We start from the raw sequence: 19,569 nt of genomic DNA on the forward strand, positions 1-19,569 counted from the left end.
ACATCAACATAAAAGCACAGTCTTGAGACAACCACTCTCTCCCGCTCAATTTGTGTGCATCTTTATCTTTTAATACGCCACTGGTGTATCTCGTTCTACACTCACTCGAGTCTAGAGTCGCAAAGACACATCTGCGGTTCCGGACCTTCCTTAGGCAGGAGCCCGACCTCCTGATGCTGACACCACGGTATATAGGAGTCACTGACAATAAAACTCCATTCTTGCCGACTGCGCATTCTATTCGCTTAGTATTTGTAATTTCTGATAGATCAAGCAGGCGGCAGCACAACGACTTTACTTGACTTGTTGGCGTGTAGCCGTTCTGCCTGGAAGGGTCGTACGCCCTCGGCTGACATCGCAGGGAATTCATACAGCACGTCAGGATTCGAAACCGTGTCTAGATATAATTGATTTGCGGGCGGATCTTCTTGGTGTCGCCCACATTCATCGCTGCATTAACATCCGCAAGACTCCTTGTCGATAGGTTAAACTGTCCAAGTACTACTTGTTTGCGTAAGGAATCATCACACTCATTGATAATGCCACAAAATTCAGCATAATTCGCGAAGCTAGTAACAATCCGCCAGCGAAACAATCCGTAACCAGCTTTGTATTACCCAGCCGTCGGTCAATCCGGCACCATTCTTTGATGAACCTCTTTTCTCATACCGAGATTCAGTGCTTCATGTCCCGTAAGGTCCTGTGGCTACCACAAGGAAACATCGGTTGTGATCATCATTTCTCCTTCATTTATTGTTTGTTGTTCATGTGGAGTAAACGTTCCATTTGGCTGGTCTGATTTCGTCCCTTCGTATGTCTTGTCTTCGTGTCTTCTTCTCATACTCAAGGAAGTATGTTACCCAACAAGTTCATTACACCAGCTCGCTTGCCTCTTGCTTCTTTGCTCAGAGACCTTTTGTTTTCTTGGGTCCTTTTTCTTTCCTTTTTTTTTCTTCTTCTTTTTTACAGCTCGATTTCCCTGTGCGTTTTCGTGGCTTGTGACAGGTATATCGTTTTCCTGCTCACACCCTCTTGAGCAGAATGGCACGGAGCCTTTCCCCTCAAGGTCACAAACGATCCGCGTGCAATAAGGAAATTTCGAACCGCCGTAATGCCTGTTGTTCATTTCTTCCTTAGTAGCTGACCTTCCCGAAAGCGCAAACAACAACGGCGGGATGAGACATCACAGCGTTAAAGAGTATGAAGTCATCAAACATCCAGGCAAAAAGTGCGCGTCAGACTTTTCCTGCTGTTGAATATTACCGGGAGACGCGCTTCGGTTTGCGTGTAGCCCAAGCAGGAAAAGCAAATAAGCATTGTTCGTAATTGAGACATGACACACTCGCTGTGGTCATCTGTAACGTCTGGGAAGTGGAACTCCACTGGTGTTTGTGGTCCTCGGCATCTACAATGGCTTCTAAACGGTCGACGGTTTCTGTGAGGTGTACTGCGGTGTGTAGTATTGTGTTGGTTTCCGCGTTATGGTGCGTGTCCGGACAAGAGTTCTCGGAGGTGGGCGCTGTTGAGCCGCGCCAACCGAAGCGTGTGGAACTGCTCACAGAAGCGCCGCCCGAGGACGCAACTGTGAAGGATTTTGAGGAAGAGTTGAACAGTGTGCTGGGCGGACTGCTGGCCAAGGCACTGCCCGCTGCTTCCAAGTTCCTCGGTAGCGAGTACTTGACGCCCAGGTGTACCAGTGCGTTGCTCAAGACGTCCTTGGCTCTCCGGAATAAGGATGCATGGGCTCTACGATGTGAGTTTGTTTTGATGCGTTTCGTGGCTTTTTATCCTACTGGAAGTAATACGCCTGTGCACTACTTTTTGTTTTTCTCTTTTTTTTTTTATTGCATGTTACCACTGCGAGGCAACTGTGTACAGCAGTTGACTGATGGAAGAGAAGAAAGCAAGAAAATGTGGAACAGGGGATTAATCGTATTAATACTCTGATCTCCAGTGTCTACGTCGTCCGGAGGGATTCCTGCAAATCTCTTCGAAGGCGGCACAGCCAGCTTGGGCAGCTTCCAACAGTGCGTCAATGCTCGGGCCCACGACCCTGCTGGCAGGGAAGATTTTAAGGGCATGTACTGCAGTCTCTACCTGCAGCCTCCTGAGTCATTCACGCAACGCATGACGGCGAGGCTCAACGCAATCGGCCAATGGGAGGTAATGTCTCTTAGGGCAGCGTTTCCCAAACTTCTCGTTGTGTCGGACGCCCCAAACCACTGAGAATCCATTCGAGGACCCCTGTTAAGTACGATTCATGTTGTTGACATAAATAAGGGACGCGAAGCAAGAAAAGGAAAAACGAACAAACAAACAAGGCACCGTCATGTAGGGAATGAGAGGTAGTGTATCCCTGCCTTCTGTAGTATCATGTATCGTCATGCATCAATATCGTCTTCCCCGGTGATGACGTGACCAGCACTCGCCGAGACGGTCTTCCGGCTGTCTTGGATCGTTGCGGACCCCCACGAATGCTCTCGGGGACCTCCGGGGGTCCGCGGACCACATTTTGGGAACCACTTGTCTTAGTGGATCAACACGTGGGGTAACTGCGCCCAACGGTGTAAAAGTGCGGTTTTTCGAGCACTGGATGTACGAAAATGGGTTGGAATTAAAGATTGACTGAGACGCCGACGTTCAGTGTTCTTTTTCAATTCCTAGTCTCGAACCAGCCCCTGCAGTGGTTTTTCTGAGGGCGTCAGTTCCCCCTTTCGCTCTTCTCCGTGCAACGTTACGCGTGTTTTTTCGCTCAGTGTCCGTTCCGGTGTAATCAATTTCCAATAACACAAACAATGAACTATTCGGTGTAACCGTGGGTTACGTGGTGATTACTTTAGGGCCGGAAGAATCAAAGTGCGTGGAACAAACACCCGAGAGGACACTTCGCCGGTTACCGAATCGGTTTGTGTGCGCCGTCTGCTTGCGAAGAAGAAGAAATCGACTACGTCGTACAGCTGTGTAAGTACCCCGATGTTATGAAACCCGAAGTAAGGGACGACTTCGTTGCCCTTTACACCGGTCCAACATTACATTTCCCTGTTGGCAGTCAGGTTGCACTTTTTTTTGTGACATATCGATACACAAATTTACCTCCCCCGTACTGTGCTAAGAAAGAGGTAGCTCTGTGTCAAAAGATTCCACCACCTGAAACCCTAATGCAAACGATGCTCCTGAGCAAAGCCGCGCCTTGTAGGGATATAGCATATAGTTATCCGTCCATCGGTCGCATTCCCTTTTTGTGGTGACCATCAACACCGATTGTCAATACATCGCCAATGTATCTAGATAGAATCCGCGCAAGCTCAGCTTGGGCGGCTACACCGGTTCACCTTGTTCTGCCGACTCCATACCTGGGCGTTCACCTTGTTTAGAAGAAGAAAATAAGAAAAAAAGAGAGCAGTGATTTTGTTTTGCTTTTAATTGGGGCACTAGCTCTCCTACTAGGTTAAGCGTAAGAGCGTCTCATAACAAACGGAAATCTTCTTAAATTGCTCGGATGTCGAACAAAGGAATTGAGATCTACGACGATAGGCGCTTCGTTCACAAGCTTTGGTGGATAGCTTTGCGCGGTGCAGTGAAGGATTTGCAGTGAGCTTTGTTCCGTGCAATATCAGCGTCAGGAAATGATTGCTGGTGTAGCGAGAAAGGTTATTTAGTAGCGGTAGAACGTGACGAAAGGGTGGAGGCGCAATAAGTTATAGAGTAAAAATCGAAAAATGTACTACAAATGCTAAAAGTAAGGCATTAATCTTGAAGTAGAAAAGCGCTGTTACAGTAAGGACACTGTAAATTATTGCTACACAATCCCCACAGAAGCACACGCTTATGTATGAGCTAGCTGCGAACAAAGGAGGGGGAAGCAAGCGGGCTAGTGCAACGGATTTACAGATAACATTTTGGTAACGAGCAGATAACACGAAGAGAAAAATCTGAGAGGGCCACCGAAGGACGAGACGTGGGTTCTTTCTGTTTTCTTTCTTCATATATATATATATATAGGAAAATATTACTAGGCTAATTATGCCATTTTTCGTGACCGTGTGCCAGATGTATTACGCCAAAACTAAGCATGATGATGATGGTAGGATCCGTGCACATGCATGATTTATGGACAGCCTGGCCCTGCTAGCTATGCTGTCCTTGTCGATATGTATTATAAATGGATGTACTTATTAAATTATAAACAATGAGGGCAACTTGGCCTTTATTTACACATTTTTTTTATAGTTTCGCCCACTTATTTCTGCCACTATCATGCCATTTTTGACCTAGAGACCTTTATCGCACGCCCATGTTTGAAACATGTGGCAATAAAATTCCACACGAATATTACATTCATTTTGTACCTATCGCCTTTCTTATCCGCCCAATTAGTGACGCTCACACAGAAACCTTTCAACGCTCCAGTAGAAAACGCCAATTGCCTCTGTAATTGCAATAGTGATCACATCGATAGGGCGTACAGTACCTCGAGAATACGTTAATTACAAACAGAGCGCTATTTACACTCGCGACATCCGCCCTCTAACGTTGCGCTAAAGTTGCGCTAACGTTGCGCTAATTCATCTAAGTCGTCCGGTGTTAACAAAAGAATGACACGGTTCAAAGCGGTGCAGTCATGCGCGTCTTCTTGTGTACGCTCATTAACGTTTGAGAACTTATCAATGACTTTGTTACTGTTACGCACGAACAAAGGAAGGACTCAATTAATGAAGCGCAAAACGGGACATAAATAAGGACAGTGCTAGAGCAGCTCATTAAGTGAAGGATAATAGTGGACTATTTTACATAAAACACGATAATTATGGTGACGTGGCCAAGCGAGGGAAGATTCAAGGAACAGTTGTGAGGGGCATTTGCAATCTAAAATATGTAAACAATGCTCATGATGCAAGAAAACTTCACGTTAAACAGCTCCCATTAGACAGAAAATAAATATTTATTTATTTATTTATTATTTTATCATTTATTTACTATTTTATTTATTTATTGAATTTCAAAATGATTTCAAGTACTATACGGTATGCCGCGACTCACGTAAATGTAAAGGTTCAGATCAGATTACGGCATTATGGTAAAGGTAAACCGTGGCGCACTAGAATCACTTGTGTGGCTGTGAAACGACAGATAGATCGATGTGGATAAAGCTTATCGATACAACCGATATCAGTCAATATGTAACTTGTCAACGGGAACAATGAAAGGGTCTAGCGGGATTGCACACCGGACCCTTCACTATTACTATACTCGACTCTTAGAATAGCGTACCTAAGTACAATTGGACACGAAACGCAATTAGTGTTGCCTAAAACCCAATCCGTGTTTTGGGGGCGAACGCCATGTTTCGAAAATAGCGTGTGTACCCAAAGTAGCCGCTATAGGTGAGCTTGCGTCGCCCTCACGCAGCACAGCCACGGTAGAGGGCCACGGTAAAGAAGTGAACGAAACATATACAGTGAACCCTCGTTAATATGACCCCCGATAATCTGACATACGCGCTTTTGCGACCATACCTCTGGGGAACAATGCAGTGAAAGCTCTGCAAATATTCCCCGTTAATATGATCATTCCGCATTATGACAAAAATTTTCGGGAACGACCATGGTCATAATAACGAGGGTTCACTGTACCGTTTAGCTCAACGACGACCTAAACTTTTCGAACTAAAGGGCGCTTGCGTTTTGGGTTTCCGGTGTGAAAACCCTATTCTACAATTCTCTCTCTCTCTCTCGCTGCCTTAGTTTACGTCCGCTGACGTACGCAGGGTTTATTGGGTACGTTAATACAGTGAACCGTCGTTATTATTACCATGGTCGTTCTCGAAAATTTTGGTCATAATGCGGAATTGTCATATTAACGGGGGAATTCGCAGAGTTTTCACTGCATTCGTCCCGTAAAACGCGTGTATGTAAACCGTAAAAACGCGGTCGTAAAACGCGTATGTCACATTATCGGGGGTCATATTAACGAGGGTTCACTGTATTGCACCTGTATTCCGAAACTCTGAAGCTTACCAGCTACTCTAAAGTATTTCCGTTACAATATTTATTATTATTATTATTACAATATTTGATTTTTAGCACTTGAAGACTACGGCGCCAATACTACCGTTAGAAGATGTGTAACGGACGATCCTCAGCCAATCCTGTTGCTTCACATTCTCATATTGTAAGCCGAGCTATGTCTTACAGTGAATCACTCTCCCTTACTCTCTATATGCACTTTATCTCGTTTCAAAGTGTCTTCATTGCCGTCTCTGTGGGAACCGTTTTCCTCGGCACGTGTTTGGAACTGTACGATATCAACTACAGGATCAAGTACCCGGAGAAGCCCATACTAGGTAAGGACAGTGTAAACGCACAATCAAATAGTAACCATGCCAAATCCAGAAAGCCAAATCACTCTTTGTTTTTAGTGCCTTGAGACTTCGCTTTTGGTGACAAGCTCGGTGATGATGTTCTCATTTATTCTTTCAAAGCGTTTCAAAGCGTCGAGGTTAGTGTAGCTTCCCTTTCTTTTATTAATAACGCGTCCTGGAGTAGCCAGTCCCGAGTGGCTCGAGACTACCATCTCCATTTTTTTTCTTTTAAAATCAATCAATCCAGAAAGGAATCACACTATCAGCATCTTCAATTAACAACCACAAACGCTGTTAAATTGTCATTAAGTGCCAATTTCATGGTTAGGAGCAATAGAGAGCTTTAGTGGATCGTACACTATCGCTTTCCGCATGCTGATACCGTTGTCAACATTGCGCTTGCGCAGTGGTAGCGTGCGCAAGGACGCCTGTCGTGCCTGTTGTTTTCCAAGAATAGCGTGCGTACGCTATAACCTTCGCGATAGCATTTCGTAGGATTTCAACTTGTTCGAGATTGAACATGGCGAAGACGCAGCAGGCACGAAAGCGGTTCAACGTAAGCGACGACGACGCAAAATACAAAATAGCGTCCAATATTAAGAATTAAATTTGTACACTCCTTTATTCGCACCTTGTCAGGTGTCATTACATCTCGGCTGTCTGTGTCGCGCGAGTCACTTGTCGATGATCGCTAACTCTTCGCGTGGACAGCGCTCGCGGAATGAGCTTGCGGACGGGAGCACGGAATGCTAAAACGTGTTTCTGCTGGCCTCGGACGTGGGTACATAAGCGATACCATAGGGTGCGGTACACAAAAGCTGTCTAATGTCTGTCTACTTCCTCTATAGCGGTATATCTCTCGCCACTGCCCATCACGTGTTATGGTCGTACCTTCTACCTTTCTTCCTGCAGCATTGCCAGCTCGCATGCTTCTATGTTTCTCATGCATCCGCAACTTAAAAAAACTCACCAGCACTCGAGTAGAGAAACAATCACTGGAAGAGTCCCTGCAGTTCATCTGTGGCATCAAGGTAGCCATGACCCTGTGGGTCATCCTTGGAAACGCGTACCTGACCACGCAGTGGGACACATTCGGTAAGTCTCTCATTCCGTCACGATCACACGAACAAATATGAACAGTTCGTAAACTACGCATTCAACAGTACAGAGAAGAAAGACAATGCGGTTGGTGGAACTCGCCCAGGCAGCACAATGTACTGAAAGTCGAGTGGAATAGGGATGGACGGGTAGGTGGAAGGCCTTGAACGCACTCATGAAGCTAAAGAACCTTGATAAGACACATAAAGTACACCCCTATTGCACTCGACTTTCAGTACATTGTGCTGCTTGTGGCGGACGCACAGGCTAATGGCTGGGGGTAGCGCTAGGGACGCTTTCCTCGCGCGTGCTGATAAGATGAGGTTGTTATCGCGCTCAGTGGTTGAGATTAAGGGAAAGCACTAGACCAAAATAATGACAGTCAAGAGTACTGCCGTCCGGGGGTGATTACTTAAATAAACTGTAAAGCAGTTGAGTATTTTTCTTTTTTTTATTCCGTGTTAGCGCCACGAAGCAACTGTGGCTATGAGCGGTGGACAGATGTGGACAGATGGAGAGAGGACAGCAGGAAGGAGTGGGGGACAGGGGAGTTAGTATGTGTCCTGGTGTTGAGTTGCAATCTCAGAAAACTTATATATGCGATAGCCTGATCCCTAAGTACCCCAACGTCACAATTTTCGTCACAATTGCACTCAGAGTTCCAAGCAGCAGAACAGGTATTGGACCAATATTGGTCCAATATTGGAAACCAATATTGCCAATATTGAGCCAATGTGACAATTGTAACGTAGTCCCATATTGGATCAGTATTGAGAACCGATTTTGGCCAGCCAGTCTTGCCAATGCCTTGCCACTGTATCTCTTATTGGTCCCATACTGGCAAACTAATTTCCACAGCCTAGTGTTTTTAGCTTTAGGAGCAGTTCTGATCAGGCTTCATGTGCTGGTTGGCAATACGTTCCCAAACAACACAATGACGTCCGAAGGACGTCCTATGGATATACGCGCTTAAATAGAATGTTAATGGACCAATGGAAAATGGACCAAAACCTCAATGCCATTTCCTTTCTGAGAGAAAACCGATATTATACATTTCCTATCATACGAGCTTCCGCAAATTCGAGACTCCTGCTCGCCTCAAAGTCAAAAAGAACATGTAAGGTGTCTAAGTTTAATTGGATTACATATACACACAAAACATTGAAGTGAGGAATTGCTTTGAGTATTAACTCACCATCAATCTAACGTCTCAAAACGCAATTTTAAAAATGTTCATGACTTGCGGACAGAGTGTATCCTGTGGAATTTGTAACGTAACTGTTTTAACATGGTATACTTTTGTGTCTCCTAGATAACGGCAACGCAGCTATCGACTTGCCGAGGACGGTGCCCTTCCAGTTGGCTGCGAGTTCTTTCCTGGCACCGTCTACCTTCTTCTTTATAAGGTAAAGTTCCGCGTACCGTATGCAATCAATAGCAATCACCTAACATTTAACTACCACGGCTTTACTCTGAACTCGTCCTCCAAGGTCAAGCTCATCGAAGGCGGCGGGTGAAGGAGGCGGAATACTTAACTATACCAGTAAAACTTCCGCAATGTCGCTCTTGTGATAGCCCATGATACATTAACCGCTCCTGCAATAACTACTTTGTGGCGTTACTTCATTTTATTTTCGTTTTGCTTCTTTTCCGGAGAGTCTGCATAAAACTCGCAAACTGTTCTTGTTCGAGAAATACTGTATTACCATATATACTGCCTTGCTCTAGTGGCTCCAAGGTAATTCTAACAACTTGTAGGTGACCGACTCGTACCATATAGTAGCGACACTGCTGCACGAGGTGTTTTGTCTGGGTTTAGCGGCGAACTTTCCGGCACAAAGACGGTACCCCAACAAAACCGAATATCCTCTGGATGTACAAATAATGTCCTAACGAATTCGTACGTCTGGTGGATATACTCAGGATATTCACCGGACGTACGATTCCGTTAGGACACTAAAACTGACTGTTGTCTTCTCGTCCACCAGCGTTAGTGGAAGCGTTCCTCTACTTGCATGTGTTGGTTACAATCACAAATCTTTTGCGGTGTCGTGTAATGCAGGGAGGAATACTATTGATATTACAAAATAAAGTATAACACAAGATGCTCTTTACATGAAGCGGTTTCCTAGTCTGCTACATCGCCATGGTGAATTCCGAGACAGTGTACGGCAGAAACTATCTAGGCCTTTACGCCGTGATGGTCATCAGGAGGTACATCAGGTGAGTACCTATACACGGAAAGACGAGGGCAGTTTACATTAATCGCGTGAGCGTCTCTTACCTCGACAGATTGACCGTGCCTGCAGTGCCCGTCCTGTTATATTTCTTCCTGTTTCCGCTCTTCATATCTGGCCCAATGGCGAAGGACCTGATGGACAGAGAAGTAAGCGGATGCTACAAGAACTGGTGGTCTGTCCTGGGTCACGCCGTCAACTACGTGCCCTACGAAGAAAGGGTTTGTGCAGCTTCAAAATATCTACGTACCAGCTAGACGACTAGGTGGTTGTATAGGAAGAGGGAGCATGGAGAATACACTGTCCAACATTGTTGCAACCGAAAGTGAATCCATTTTGGAATAACGAAGTCCAGGGAAGAAATACAGTGAACCCTCGTTATTATGACCATGGTCGTTCCCGCAAATTTTGGTCATAATGCGGAGTTGTCATATAAACGGGGGAATTTGCAGAGGTTTCACAGCATTGTTCCCCAGGAGTATGGTCGTAAAGCGCGTACGTCAGATTATCAGGGGTCATATTAACCAGGGTTCACTGAATTGTCATATTAACGGGGGGATTTGCAGAGGTTTCACTGCATTGTTCCCCAGGAGTATGGTCGTAAAGCGCGTGTGTCAGATTATCGGGGGTCATATTTAACCAGGGTTCATTGAATTGTCATATTAACGGGGGGATTTGCAGAGGTTTCACTGCATTGTTCCCCAGGAGTATGGTCGTAAAGCGCGTGTGTCAGATTATCGGGGGTCATATTTAACCAGGGTTCATTGAATTGTCATATTAACGGGGGGATTTGCAGAGGTTTCACTGCATTGTTCCCCAGGAGTATGGTCGTAAAGCGCGTGTGTCAGATTATCGGGGGTCATATTTAACCAGGGTTCATTGAATTGTCATATTAACGGGGGGATTTGCAGAGGTTTCACTGCATTGTTCCCCAGGAGTGTGGTCGTAAAGCGCGTGTGTCGTATTATCGGGGGTCATATTAACGAGGGTTCACTGAATTGTTATATTAACGGTGGGTTTGCAGAGGTTTCACTGGATTGTTCCCCAGGAGTATGGTCGTAAAGCGCGTATGTCAGATTATCGGGGGTCATATTAACGAGGGGTTTCTGTAGCATTCAGCTCCTCTCGGATTCCGTTTTCGCGCAGCCCCCTTTCGTGTTATATTTCGCAACGATACACGTTTCCTTAATTTTTCAGTGCTTGTCCCACCTGTGGTACATCAGTAACGACATGCAACTGTTCCTCCTTGGTGGCGCTGTCGCTATTATGTGCGTCAGGTAAGCACCCGTACGTGGCGTCATTTAAATGGATATGTCCAGGGGGGAAAATAGCCGAAGCTCCTTGGCTGCACGTAGAAACCCACCTGCGCACTGCTGAAAGAGGTCCAACAAGGCCGAAACAGCTGTCCAGTGCTGGTGTGGCGACATTTGGGACTTGTAAACAGCACATTTAAATGAACAGCTTTTCGAATAATCCGTGTTGTGAGATGAAAAATATGCCGTCTAATTGTCCCAAGTATTGCCTAAGCATTCTCTGAGCCTTCAACCAGCGGCATGGCAGAGTGGTGGTGGCTCAAAGCTCAAGCTGGAACCTGCAAGGTGGTGGGGTCAAATCCTGCCACCGGCCGTAGTGTCCTGAGTTTTCCATAGGTTTTCCAGTAGGCTTTCCAGACGGATGTCGATACAGTTTTTCATGAAGTCGGCCCAAGACCCCTACTGCCCCTATGTCTCATACTCCTTCCTACTGTCCTCTCTTCATGTACCCTCGTCTGCCCACTACATACAGCCAGTGTTGCTTCGTGGTGCTAACGCAGAATTAAAAAAAGAAATCAAAGCTTAGCCTACATTACCGTCCTCCATCGCAACATCTGTCTCCATATAACCTTCTTCTTATGCCCGCAGTGTAATGAAAAATGATAGAAGGCTTTTGAAAACGATCTCTTTTCAACCGGCTCTCAACGTGAAAGCCATGATGTAACGGGTGCTCTCTCTTATCTTTGCAATCTCTGCCGTTACCGCACGATACATAGGATGTGATTCTACGATTCTGTCGAAAGATACGCAACAAAGGCAATCACTTCCTCCCTCCGTAGAAAGTAGAGCGAACTCGGTGGGTCTCCCCTGGCAGTATAGGGTGTGGCCCTCGGGATGAATTAATGCGACTTCATTTTCGCATCGTGATGAAGATTTCGTGCTCACCTTGAGAAGGTCGTTCGAAATGTCGTTTGCCTTTAGCGTGTTTTTTTCTGAGGCGGCGTGTTTCACATATTGCGTATTTCAGTATGCGCATCGAGACAGCTGTTGACAGCATGTCCACGAAGAATGTGTCTATATGAAGCTGAGGGAGACTTTTGATTATTTCAAAAAGATGTAAGGAGATTGTAGATGAAACAAATAATATTAATTCCGGGCGCTACGGTGCGAGGCAACGACATAATGCTCTGGACGAATTTTACCTAATTTCGCTCATACCTCATAACATTGTATGTCACCACGATGTGTCTCAGTAACTCCTACTACGATACGAAACTGTTGGCGTCCTCGGCAGGGTTAGAATCCACAACCTTTGGATCGGTAGCGGAGACGTTGCCAACAGAGATCAACAGGGGCCGATGAAGCGATCAAGTGGTGCAATGTATAATATCATAGCGATAATATCGCGTTATTACGGTAGCATATTATTATTGAGCTTGGGTCACGAACACACAGCGCAGACACGAATGAATGTATAACGCCAAGTCAATCCAATACAGGTTTCTCCTCACCTGTATACTTGAGCGTCACGATAACTCCAACAACACCGAATGTACGAATAATGTCTTAACGGGTTCATACGTTCGATAAGTCCGACGGATGCCCTCAGAATATACATCGGACGTACGAATTCGCTAGGACGTTATTCGTACGAATGGTGTCCTAACAGGATCGTACGTTGGATACGTCCAACGGATACCCTCAGAATATCCATCGGACGTACAAATCCGTTAGAAAATTATTCCTTTGAATAATGTCCTAACGGGTTCATACGTCGGATACGTCCGACGGATATCCTCAGAATATCCAACGAACTTACGAATCCGTAGGGACATTATTCGTACATCCAGAGGATATGCGGTGTTGTTGGGGAAGGTTCCCCTTCATATGGTGTCTGCTTGTGGATTGCGACGTCATTTACCTTGAGCAATGAAATCCAGGCACACGCGAACACTGTTACAAAGACGTTATCGTGCGCAATGCAGGAGCGTATTGTGGGCCGCAACCTTAGTCTTCGCGATCGGAACCCTGGGTCCGTACGCTGCAGGTTACATGACGGACAGTCTGAATCTCTTTGCTGGAGCCACTGTTGCCCCCGATGACATCAAGTAAGACAGTATCTGTGTATTCACACGAGCGGCATCCTCACGGAAGATTCTAGTGGAAGAAAAAGCGAAACCACTGCTCACAGAGACCCCTGTTACGTGAGCATTCGCACGGTGCGGAACATTGGGAGTAGCGTATATACTGCGTATTTAGCAGACGACACTTCGCAGACGACACCGTCAGCGTCTTTCCTGTCGTCTGCTACAGAATATCTTTTGGCTGCGTCGCAGGATATTCCCCACGGTTATAGAAGTGTTACGTGAACACTGGACGTTGAGCGCCCGCACTGAGAAAGCTACGACGTATTTCGCGTCTTCCTCTTCTGCGACGAATGTCGCTCGTGTGAATACACGGTATTCGTATTCTAGCATTTCTGAAAGTTCGCATAATCATACCTTCTTCCTCCACTTCAGTCGAAGTATTCGCACGTTGGACTGGGCGTTCACTATGCCCTACTCCAATGCTGGACCTTACCTCGCAGGGGCAACATGCGCCTACATGTCCGCCAGCTGGCCTAACATCAAATTCACACGGGTACGGATACGATACGTCTCTTTACGTACCGAGAGATATACGAGCGGTATACGGCAGATGAGGCTTTTTGTCGGAGACACGCATATTGGAGTGCATCAAAAATGGTGTCGAAAAATTGTGACGTTCCAGATTGGTTTCCAGAAGTTAAAAGAAATCAAAGATAGCTATTTCCTAAACATTGTCAGTTGGCCACTCCGCTATTTTCTTCGGCCATCGGGACACCACTCTCGCTTTGAACCGAAATTTTCAGGATGTATTTATCAAATATGAAATAACAATAGTGCACACTGTAGTCGTGTTTAAATATCATTACGGTTTCTCGAGGAAGCGGTGTCATGAGGAATGTCAAGGAATCTACGGTCTTGACCTGAACCCTAATGGTAACAAGTGTCTCATAATCACTGCATTCTTCAGCCGGTCGAGATTGTCTTCTGGATGTGTTCAATGGGCTGCAACCTGGTACTCGTGTTCATGCCCCTGCTCTGGAACCTGAGCGACGATCCGAAGAGGTACAGACTCCTAGAGGCCTTCTACGGGGGTGGTCATCGACTCGTCTGGGGGATTTCTTGGTCATGGGTATTCTACGCCTGCGTTACAGGAAGAGCAGGTGATGACATCTCCCGCTCGAATGCATAGCTTCAGAGAAATAACAGTGCCATTTCTTATTCTTTGAGTTTATTCATTTATTTTTTTTTCTGTGGTGAAGAGTCATTGGGCAAAATGAAAAACTGCACACTTTGTGCAACTTACTTAGAAATGTTGCTGAGTTCCTCTATCTTCAATGATTACGAATGCCATCACCTCGGCTGGGTTGGGTTCACGCACCGGTTGAAAACCACGAACTTAACTTGAAACGTAGCGTACGAAATGAACAATTTTTTTCGACTGTCTTTATCTTCAGGGCTCGTGAAAAGGGCACTGTCTTGGAAAGGATTCTTGGTGCCCGCTCGGCTGACCTTTGGAGTTTACCTGGTTCACTATTTAGTCTACGTCGCTCGTACTGGAGTGTCTACAACGACGCTGCAGCTCAACGAATTTCTGCAGGTGACTTTCATGCCGACTGCTATGACAGTATATCGTTAGCATTAGATGGGTTCTGAGACTTCGCCACATGTGATACCAGATAAATGTGAAAGACGATTATTTGCGTCGGTGTGAACCTGTGTTCCAAGTTTTGATTTTACAAACAAAAATTACAAGTTTTTTGCAGCTCTTTTACAAGTTTTTACAGTTTTTTACAAGTTTCTTTAGAAGTTCTTAAGCAGTTTTTACAGCAAAGGGAGCAATAGAGATGCGTAATAAATCAGTCCTTCCGGCTGCGACATCGTGGCAGGCATCCCCGCCAGTGAGGCGCGGTCACGTGCTTACAAGAACCAATAGGGACAGCTTAGGTTCTCGCTTCCCTGACGTCAAAGCTGGAAGTCGAAGTTTATGCGACGGTATCCATCGCGTAATCTACGACACGTAGGAAAATAATTATGTCGCCACCTGATGGGTTCTGACATACAGTGATGTGTCGCAACCACATGAAACGAATATTGCTTAACTACCTGTTCCCGCAAGCAATCGTTTCACTGTAGCCTCGCCTAACCAAACCCCAAACAGCTTTTTCTTTTTTTCTGTCTTCTACTCGACCGTTATGTAGTCACAGACATATAACGCTGAATCACAAGTCCATCACTACCATAAGCTCGCCTCACATAATCTCACACCAATTCTAAGGGGAGTGGAAAGGCTGGGAGAGACATGAGAGAAGGCAATGGCAAAAACAAGCACAAGGAACGTCTTATACCGTCTAACCGTACCGATGAGTTTCACCATATCCGACATTCTCCAGAATCCTCTTGCTGCCGCGTGAGCGCCATGTTGACGTTGATGTTCAAAAAAGAAATAATGATGCCCGTAAAAAAATAAAATAAATGGGAAATGCGCGCGCTCTCAACGTCACGTATGCATTCGTGTGCCTCGTAGCAATGGGGAATATCATGCGTCTCAGCCACAAGGTATTCCGTGGCAGACGACGGTAGCAGACGACAGTAGCAGACGACGCGGCCAATGGTGTCGTCTGCTATGTGCGCAGTACGAATGCTCAACATAACACGTGGTGGAACTTCTGCCGCATGTGCAGTTCCTTTTCTTTTTTTTTCTTTTTTCCTCCATTAGAATATTCCGCGGGATCTCTCATAACGGATGAGTTGTGTCCTGGCTGGTTTCGAAGATCCATTCTGCATCTCTTTCCCCATAGGTGAAGGACGCGCTGGGTGTCGCTGTCATCAGCTACTTCCTTGCCCTTCTCCTCTACCTCCAATATGAAGCCCCGATGATGAACGGGTTGAAGCTGGCATCCGACTTCATTTCTTACACGTACGAAGAATTCAAGAAAAGCCGTGCAGCCAAAAGAAAAGAGAAGGAGATCATCGAAGACACCATAATGGGTCCTACAATCGTGCACTTTCCGGATCCCAACGACCCGGGATTAGAAATGATCAAGATGGCCAGTAGGTCGAATAGCAGACAATCTTCCCTTGCCGGATCTTTCTGTTCGTTGGGCATCGGTGAAAGTGCAGTTCTGCCCGGGACTTCCGATGTCGATATTGATATAGATGAGCTGGATAAGGCGGATAAGGTGCAAGAACATTTATAGATTTTCCTGTAATATATATATTTTAATACGAATTATATCTTTGCTTATGCATATTTGTAGATTTTGTTGTGTTTCTTTGTTAGTCGCCCACGGCACATAAGCTTGGGTCGTCGATATGGCATGACGAAGGTGTGTGCGCAATCGGGTGTGAAATACGACGGTTAAACAACATTTATGCATTGCTGACAACAGTATATGATCTGACACGCACGCACACCTGACCAAAATCAGTAATGTGCACCTGAAATAAGTTCCACGAACAGTTCGTTTTCAACACTTTTTAGTCTCCAAAATGGACTAGTTAGCTCGTCGTACCGCTGCCTTCTCCTCAACGAATTTTCAACAGAGAGGTGTATGGTGTAGTTCCCCGAGAAGTAAGCCCAGGACGCACACTAGTAACCCCTTTGTCTCTTCCTTATTACTGATGTACCTTATATTCGTGTATTTTGCACGTAATTTCAATTTCAAAATTCAATTCATTTCAATTTTAGATCACGTAGGACGTAAAACATTGCCTCAGCGATGGCAACAAATAGGGATCACGAGCGATTTCACAATGATCCGTAGCTCCATTACAAATTCCACGAGCTTTAAATATTAAATCCATTAAGCGGAGACAATATATTTCGTCGAAAATCTTCCGCCGTATCGACGCGTGAAAAGGACGTGACCCCAAACCGACGTTAAACCTACGTTAATTTTCGCGGAGCGTAGACTGAATATAAAACAGGCCATCGGACAGATTACGTAAAAAGATATCGACAGGAAGACATTTCAAAAGAGTGAAATAAAACAGGAAGTGTCCCTTCTATGCGGGCGTTTCTCTCTCTCTCTCTCTTTCTCTCTCTCTCTCTACCTTCAGGTGCTATGATCGCACATTCTCAGGCTGAAAGATTTCTTCTTTTCCTTTTTTTTTTTCTAAAGATCAGTGTATACACTGTGTGTTGCGTGTGTTGCGTTGGAAGAAACTGTGAGGACAGGATTCATTATAGATTAGTGTCAGTGGCCGAGAGACCACAGAGACCATGCATGATTTGTCATCAGGTGCTGGTACGGAGGCAAGGCTCTTTCTATTGAAAGGTTAATATGGAGCCAGCTATCATGTAACGTAAACTGCGGCTGCTGTATCAATGTTGAGGACAAATACGATATTTAAGCCAGACTAACACCTAATGATGAGACGCATAAGTCGATATGGGCGCCAGTTTTCCAGACCTTAATGTACAATGTTAACGTAACGTGAAAGATTTTACGTCCCTATAAAAATAAATTGCCGTTTGTGCTTGTGTGCGCGAATGTAAGAGTGCATGAAAGGAAACATTAGATCGAATGTGGCCTGAGTGAATATGTGCTCATGTCTTTCTGAACGAGGCCTTGATATGTTGACGACAGTGCGATGTCGACGGCGTGTAATGGTATAGCAATGGCGCTGTAAATAAAGGGCCGTTAAGTATTGAAAAAAAAAGTACTACAACAACAACAATAAATGATGACGATGAGATGGAGTGTTTCACCGGGGTGGTGCGGTACCCTACCCCATTGCACGTGGAACATTATATGAAGATGATGAAAGAAGGATGAAAACATGATAGCAAGTTAAAGCATCTGGAGCAACCTAGTGGACGACAGGAAGCCCGCACACGGGTGAAGTACCCGACGAGCGAGTACAGGATCTTCATAGGGGCCAACGAGTGCAGCTAGGTTGAGTGGTCTCTTGCTGATACGGGCACAAGTTCATCACACAGTATCCGCCTTTGCGGGCAGTAGAGCGCACATTCCATAAGAAGTGCTGGGATTGATTGATTGATTATTTAAAAGAAAACCAGGGAGAAATTGAACTTGTCTCCTGAATAGTTCTGCTACTCGCAAAACAAAACAACAAATTAACAAACAACCCAAAACAAATAAAAGTACATTCCCCATCCCCAACAATTAGTGTGTTAGTACGCTAGGTGCAAGTGAGTAAATATCACTACTACATGCAGAGAAACAGATACACACTAATGCAAAGATACACACTACAAATACAAATACAAATACAAATAATGTGCTGGGTGTTCGCCACGACACCGCAGGTGGAGCAGAGACTTGTGTCACAGCATCTGACCATATATTTGAATAGTGGGGTGAAAGCCACATTGAGGAGGGGTCTATACGCAGGAGGGAGGTAAAACGGCATGATAAACGGGCAGGGAAAGAAAACGACAAATTTGGATCTACCGAATACATGAGAGATGGCACACTGACTGAAAAATTGCAGATGTGTGGGTCCGACGTCCGGCGCCGCCACTCGCTGGCTTTTCGTTAAATGCCCCCGTCCATAGATCAACTCATAATACCTGATCACGTGAATTATATTTAAAAAAAAAACTACTTGCGCAAGAAAACAGTACAAAATGCAAGAAATGCGAGCTGAACGGTGTAAAGTAATCAAATCAAGAACAACGACGCTCTGCTATAGCGTGAAACCCTCTTTGTTTCTGTATTTTGTATCTGGGCGTTTTGGGGCAGGAGTGCGTTGGAAGCTGATTCGCGGAAACTTAATTTCGCGAAAGACGGCGGAGGCACCCTTCTCTGGCGTGTAAGACGACATGTATGTACTCGATGAAATAAACGACAGGTGTATCAGGGTGTGAGAATCTGATTTAGGACATTCTCACCGCGCAGTTTCTCTCCAACGCTTAATGTTAAAGTCTACATACCCCATTAAGTATTTCGGCACCTACCGGTAAATACGTCTAATTATGTGAACAAAGTATTTTGGAATTAGTAAAGGCATGCAGCGCTCCGAGGCCGCTCGAAGCAGAAAAAAAAAAAAAAAAGACGTGCGCTTTTTGTCACGACCAATTTATTCCACTCACTGAAAAAAAAAAACAAAAAAAAAACACGACAACGGTGGACGGTTACCGGAAGGTCCAACGTACCCCTGCTGACGACTTTAATATCTTTCTCACGCGACACACTCGCAAAATGCGACAGACGGCACAGGTAACTAACCGTCAGCTCTACTTCGCGCTCACCGTACAGGAAGAGCGAACGTATCCCCCATCTTGCTACGGAGAAGAAACAGAATGAGAGCACCCTGAAGCCATTGACACACACGACACCAGAAGCACTTGGAAGAGCGGCGACATCGCTTTGGGGTTAAACGCATCTTCAGCCATATACAACCGAAGTCGGCGGAAGACGTAAAACTGCAGCACTTTCCCCCGCACGCTTGTTATCTCAGCACATATCTCCCAGTATCCGGATCGTTGCGTCGTTGAATGTAGGCCGCCTTCCCCCGGGCAAGGCGCGGGCTAGCCTTGTCCGAGCGGCAAAGCAAAAAAGCACCGC

The 19,569-nt window shown here is 45.5% G+C and overlaps 1 protein-coding gene and 1 long non-coding RNA gene across 2 annotated transcripts in view; one reads left to right on the forward strand and one right to left on the reverse strand.

Annotated features, from left to right (window-relative positions):
* LOC135369002 (uncharacterized) overlaps positions 1-7,683 on the reverse strand; it is a 117,987-nt gene extending 110,304 nt beyond the window's left edge. The window contains exon 1 of the long non-coding RNA XR_010414920.1: positions 7,332-7,683. This is a non-coding gene — a long non-coding RNA (uncharacterized LOC135369002). The remainder of the gene's footprint in view (positions 1-7,331) is intronic.
* LOC135368990 (O-acyltransferase like protein-like) lies at positions 1,247-16,286 on the forward strand. Its single transcript, XM_064602578.1, has 15 exons — positions 1,247-1,753; positions 1,955-2,163; positions 2,841-2,961; positions 6,084-6,171; positions 6,243-6,343; positions 7,274-7,456; positions 8,772-8,865; positions 9,581-9,682; positions 9,752-9,917; positions 10,894-10,973; positions 12,935-13,057; positions 13,469-13,589; positions 14,004-14,196; positions 14,491-14,633; positions 15,835-16,286. Exons 1-15 carry the CDS (start codon positions 1,411-1,413, stop codon positions 16,231-16,233), a joined length of 2,466 nt encoding a protein of 821 aa, XP_064458648.1. The 5' UTR covers positions 1,247-1,410; the 3' UTR covers positions 16,234-16,286.
* The last annotated feature ends 3,283 nt before the right edge of the window (positions 16,287-19,569 follow it).

The sequence above is a fragment of the Ornithodoros turicata genome, chromosome 9 (genome assembly GCF_037126465.1).
Source record: "Ornithodoros turicata isolate Travis chromosome 9, ASM3712646v1, whole genome shotgun sequence".
Lineage (NCBI taxonomy): Eukaryota > Metazoa > Arthropoda > Arachnida > Ixodida > Argasidae > Ornithodoros > Ornithodoros turicata.

What these genes read in the sequence shown, in the direction of transcription:
- LOC135368990 (XM_064602578.1), top strand. Translation starts at nt 1,411, where the DNA reads ATGGCTTCTAAACGGTCGACGGTTTCTGTGAGGTGTACTGCGGTGTGT. An exon ending in GTCATCAGGAGGTACATCAG is followed by an intron (nt 9,683 to 9,751) that starts GTGAGTACCTAT and finishes TTACCTCGACAG; the next exon opens with ATTGACCGTGCCTGCAGTGC. An exon ending in GTTGCCCCCGATGACATCAA is followed by an intron (nt 13,058 to 13,468) that starts GTAAGACAGTAT and finishes CCTCCACTTCAG; the next exon opens with TCGAAGTATTCGCACGTTGG.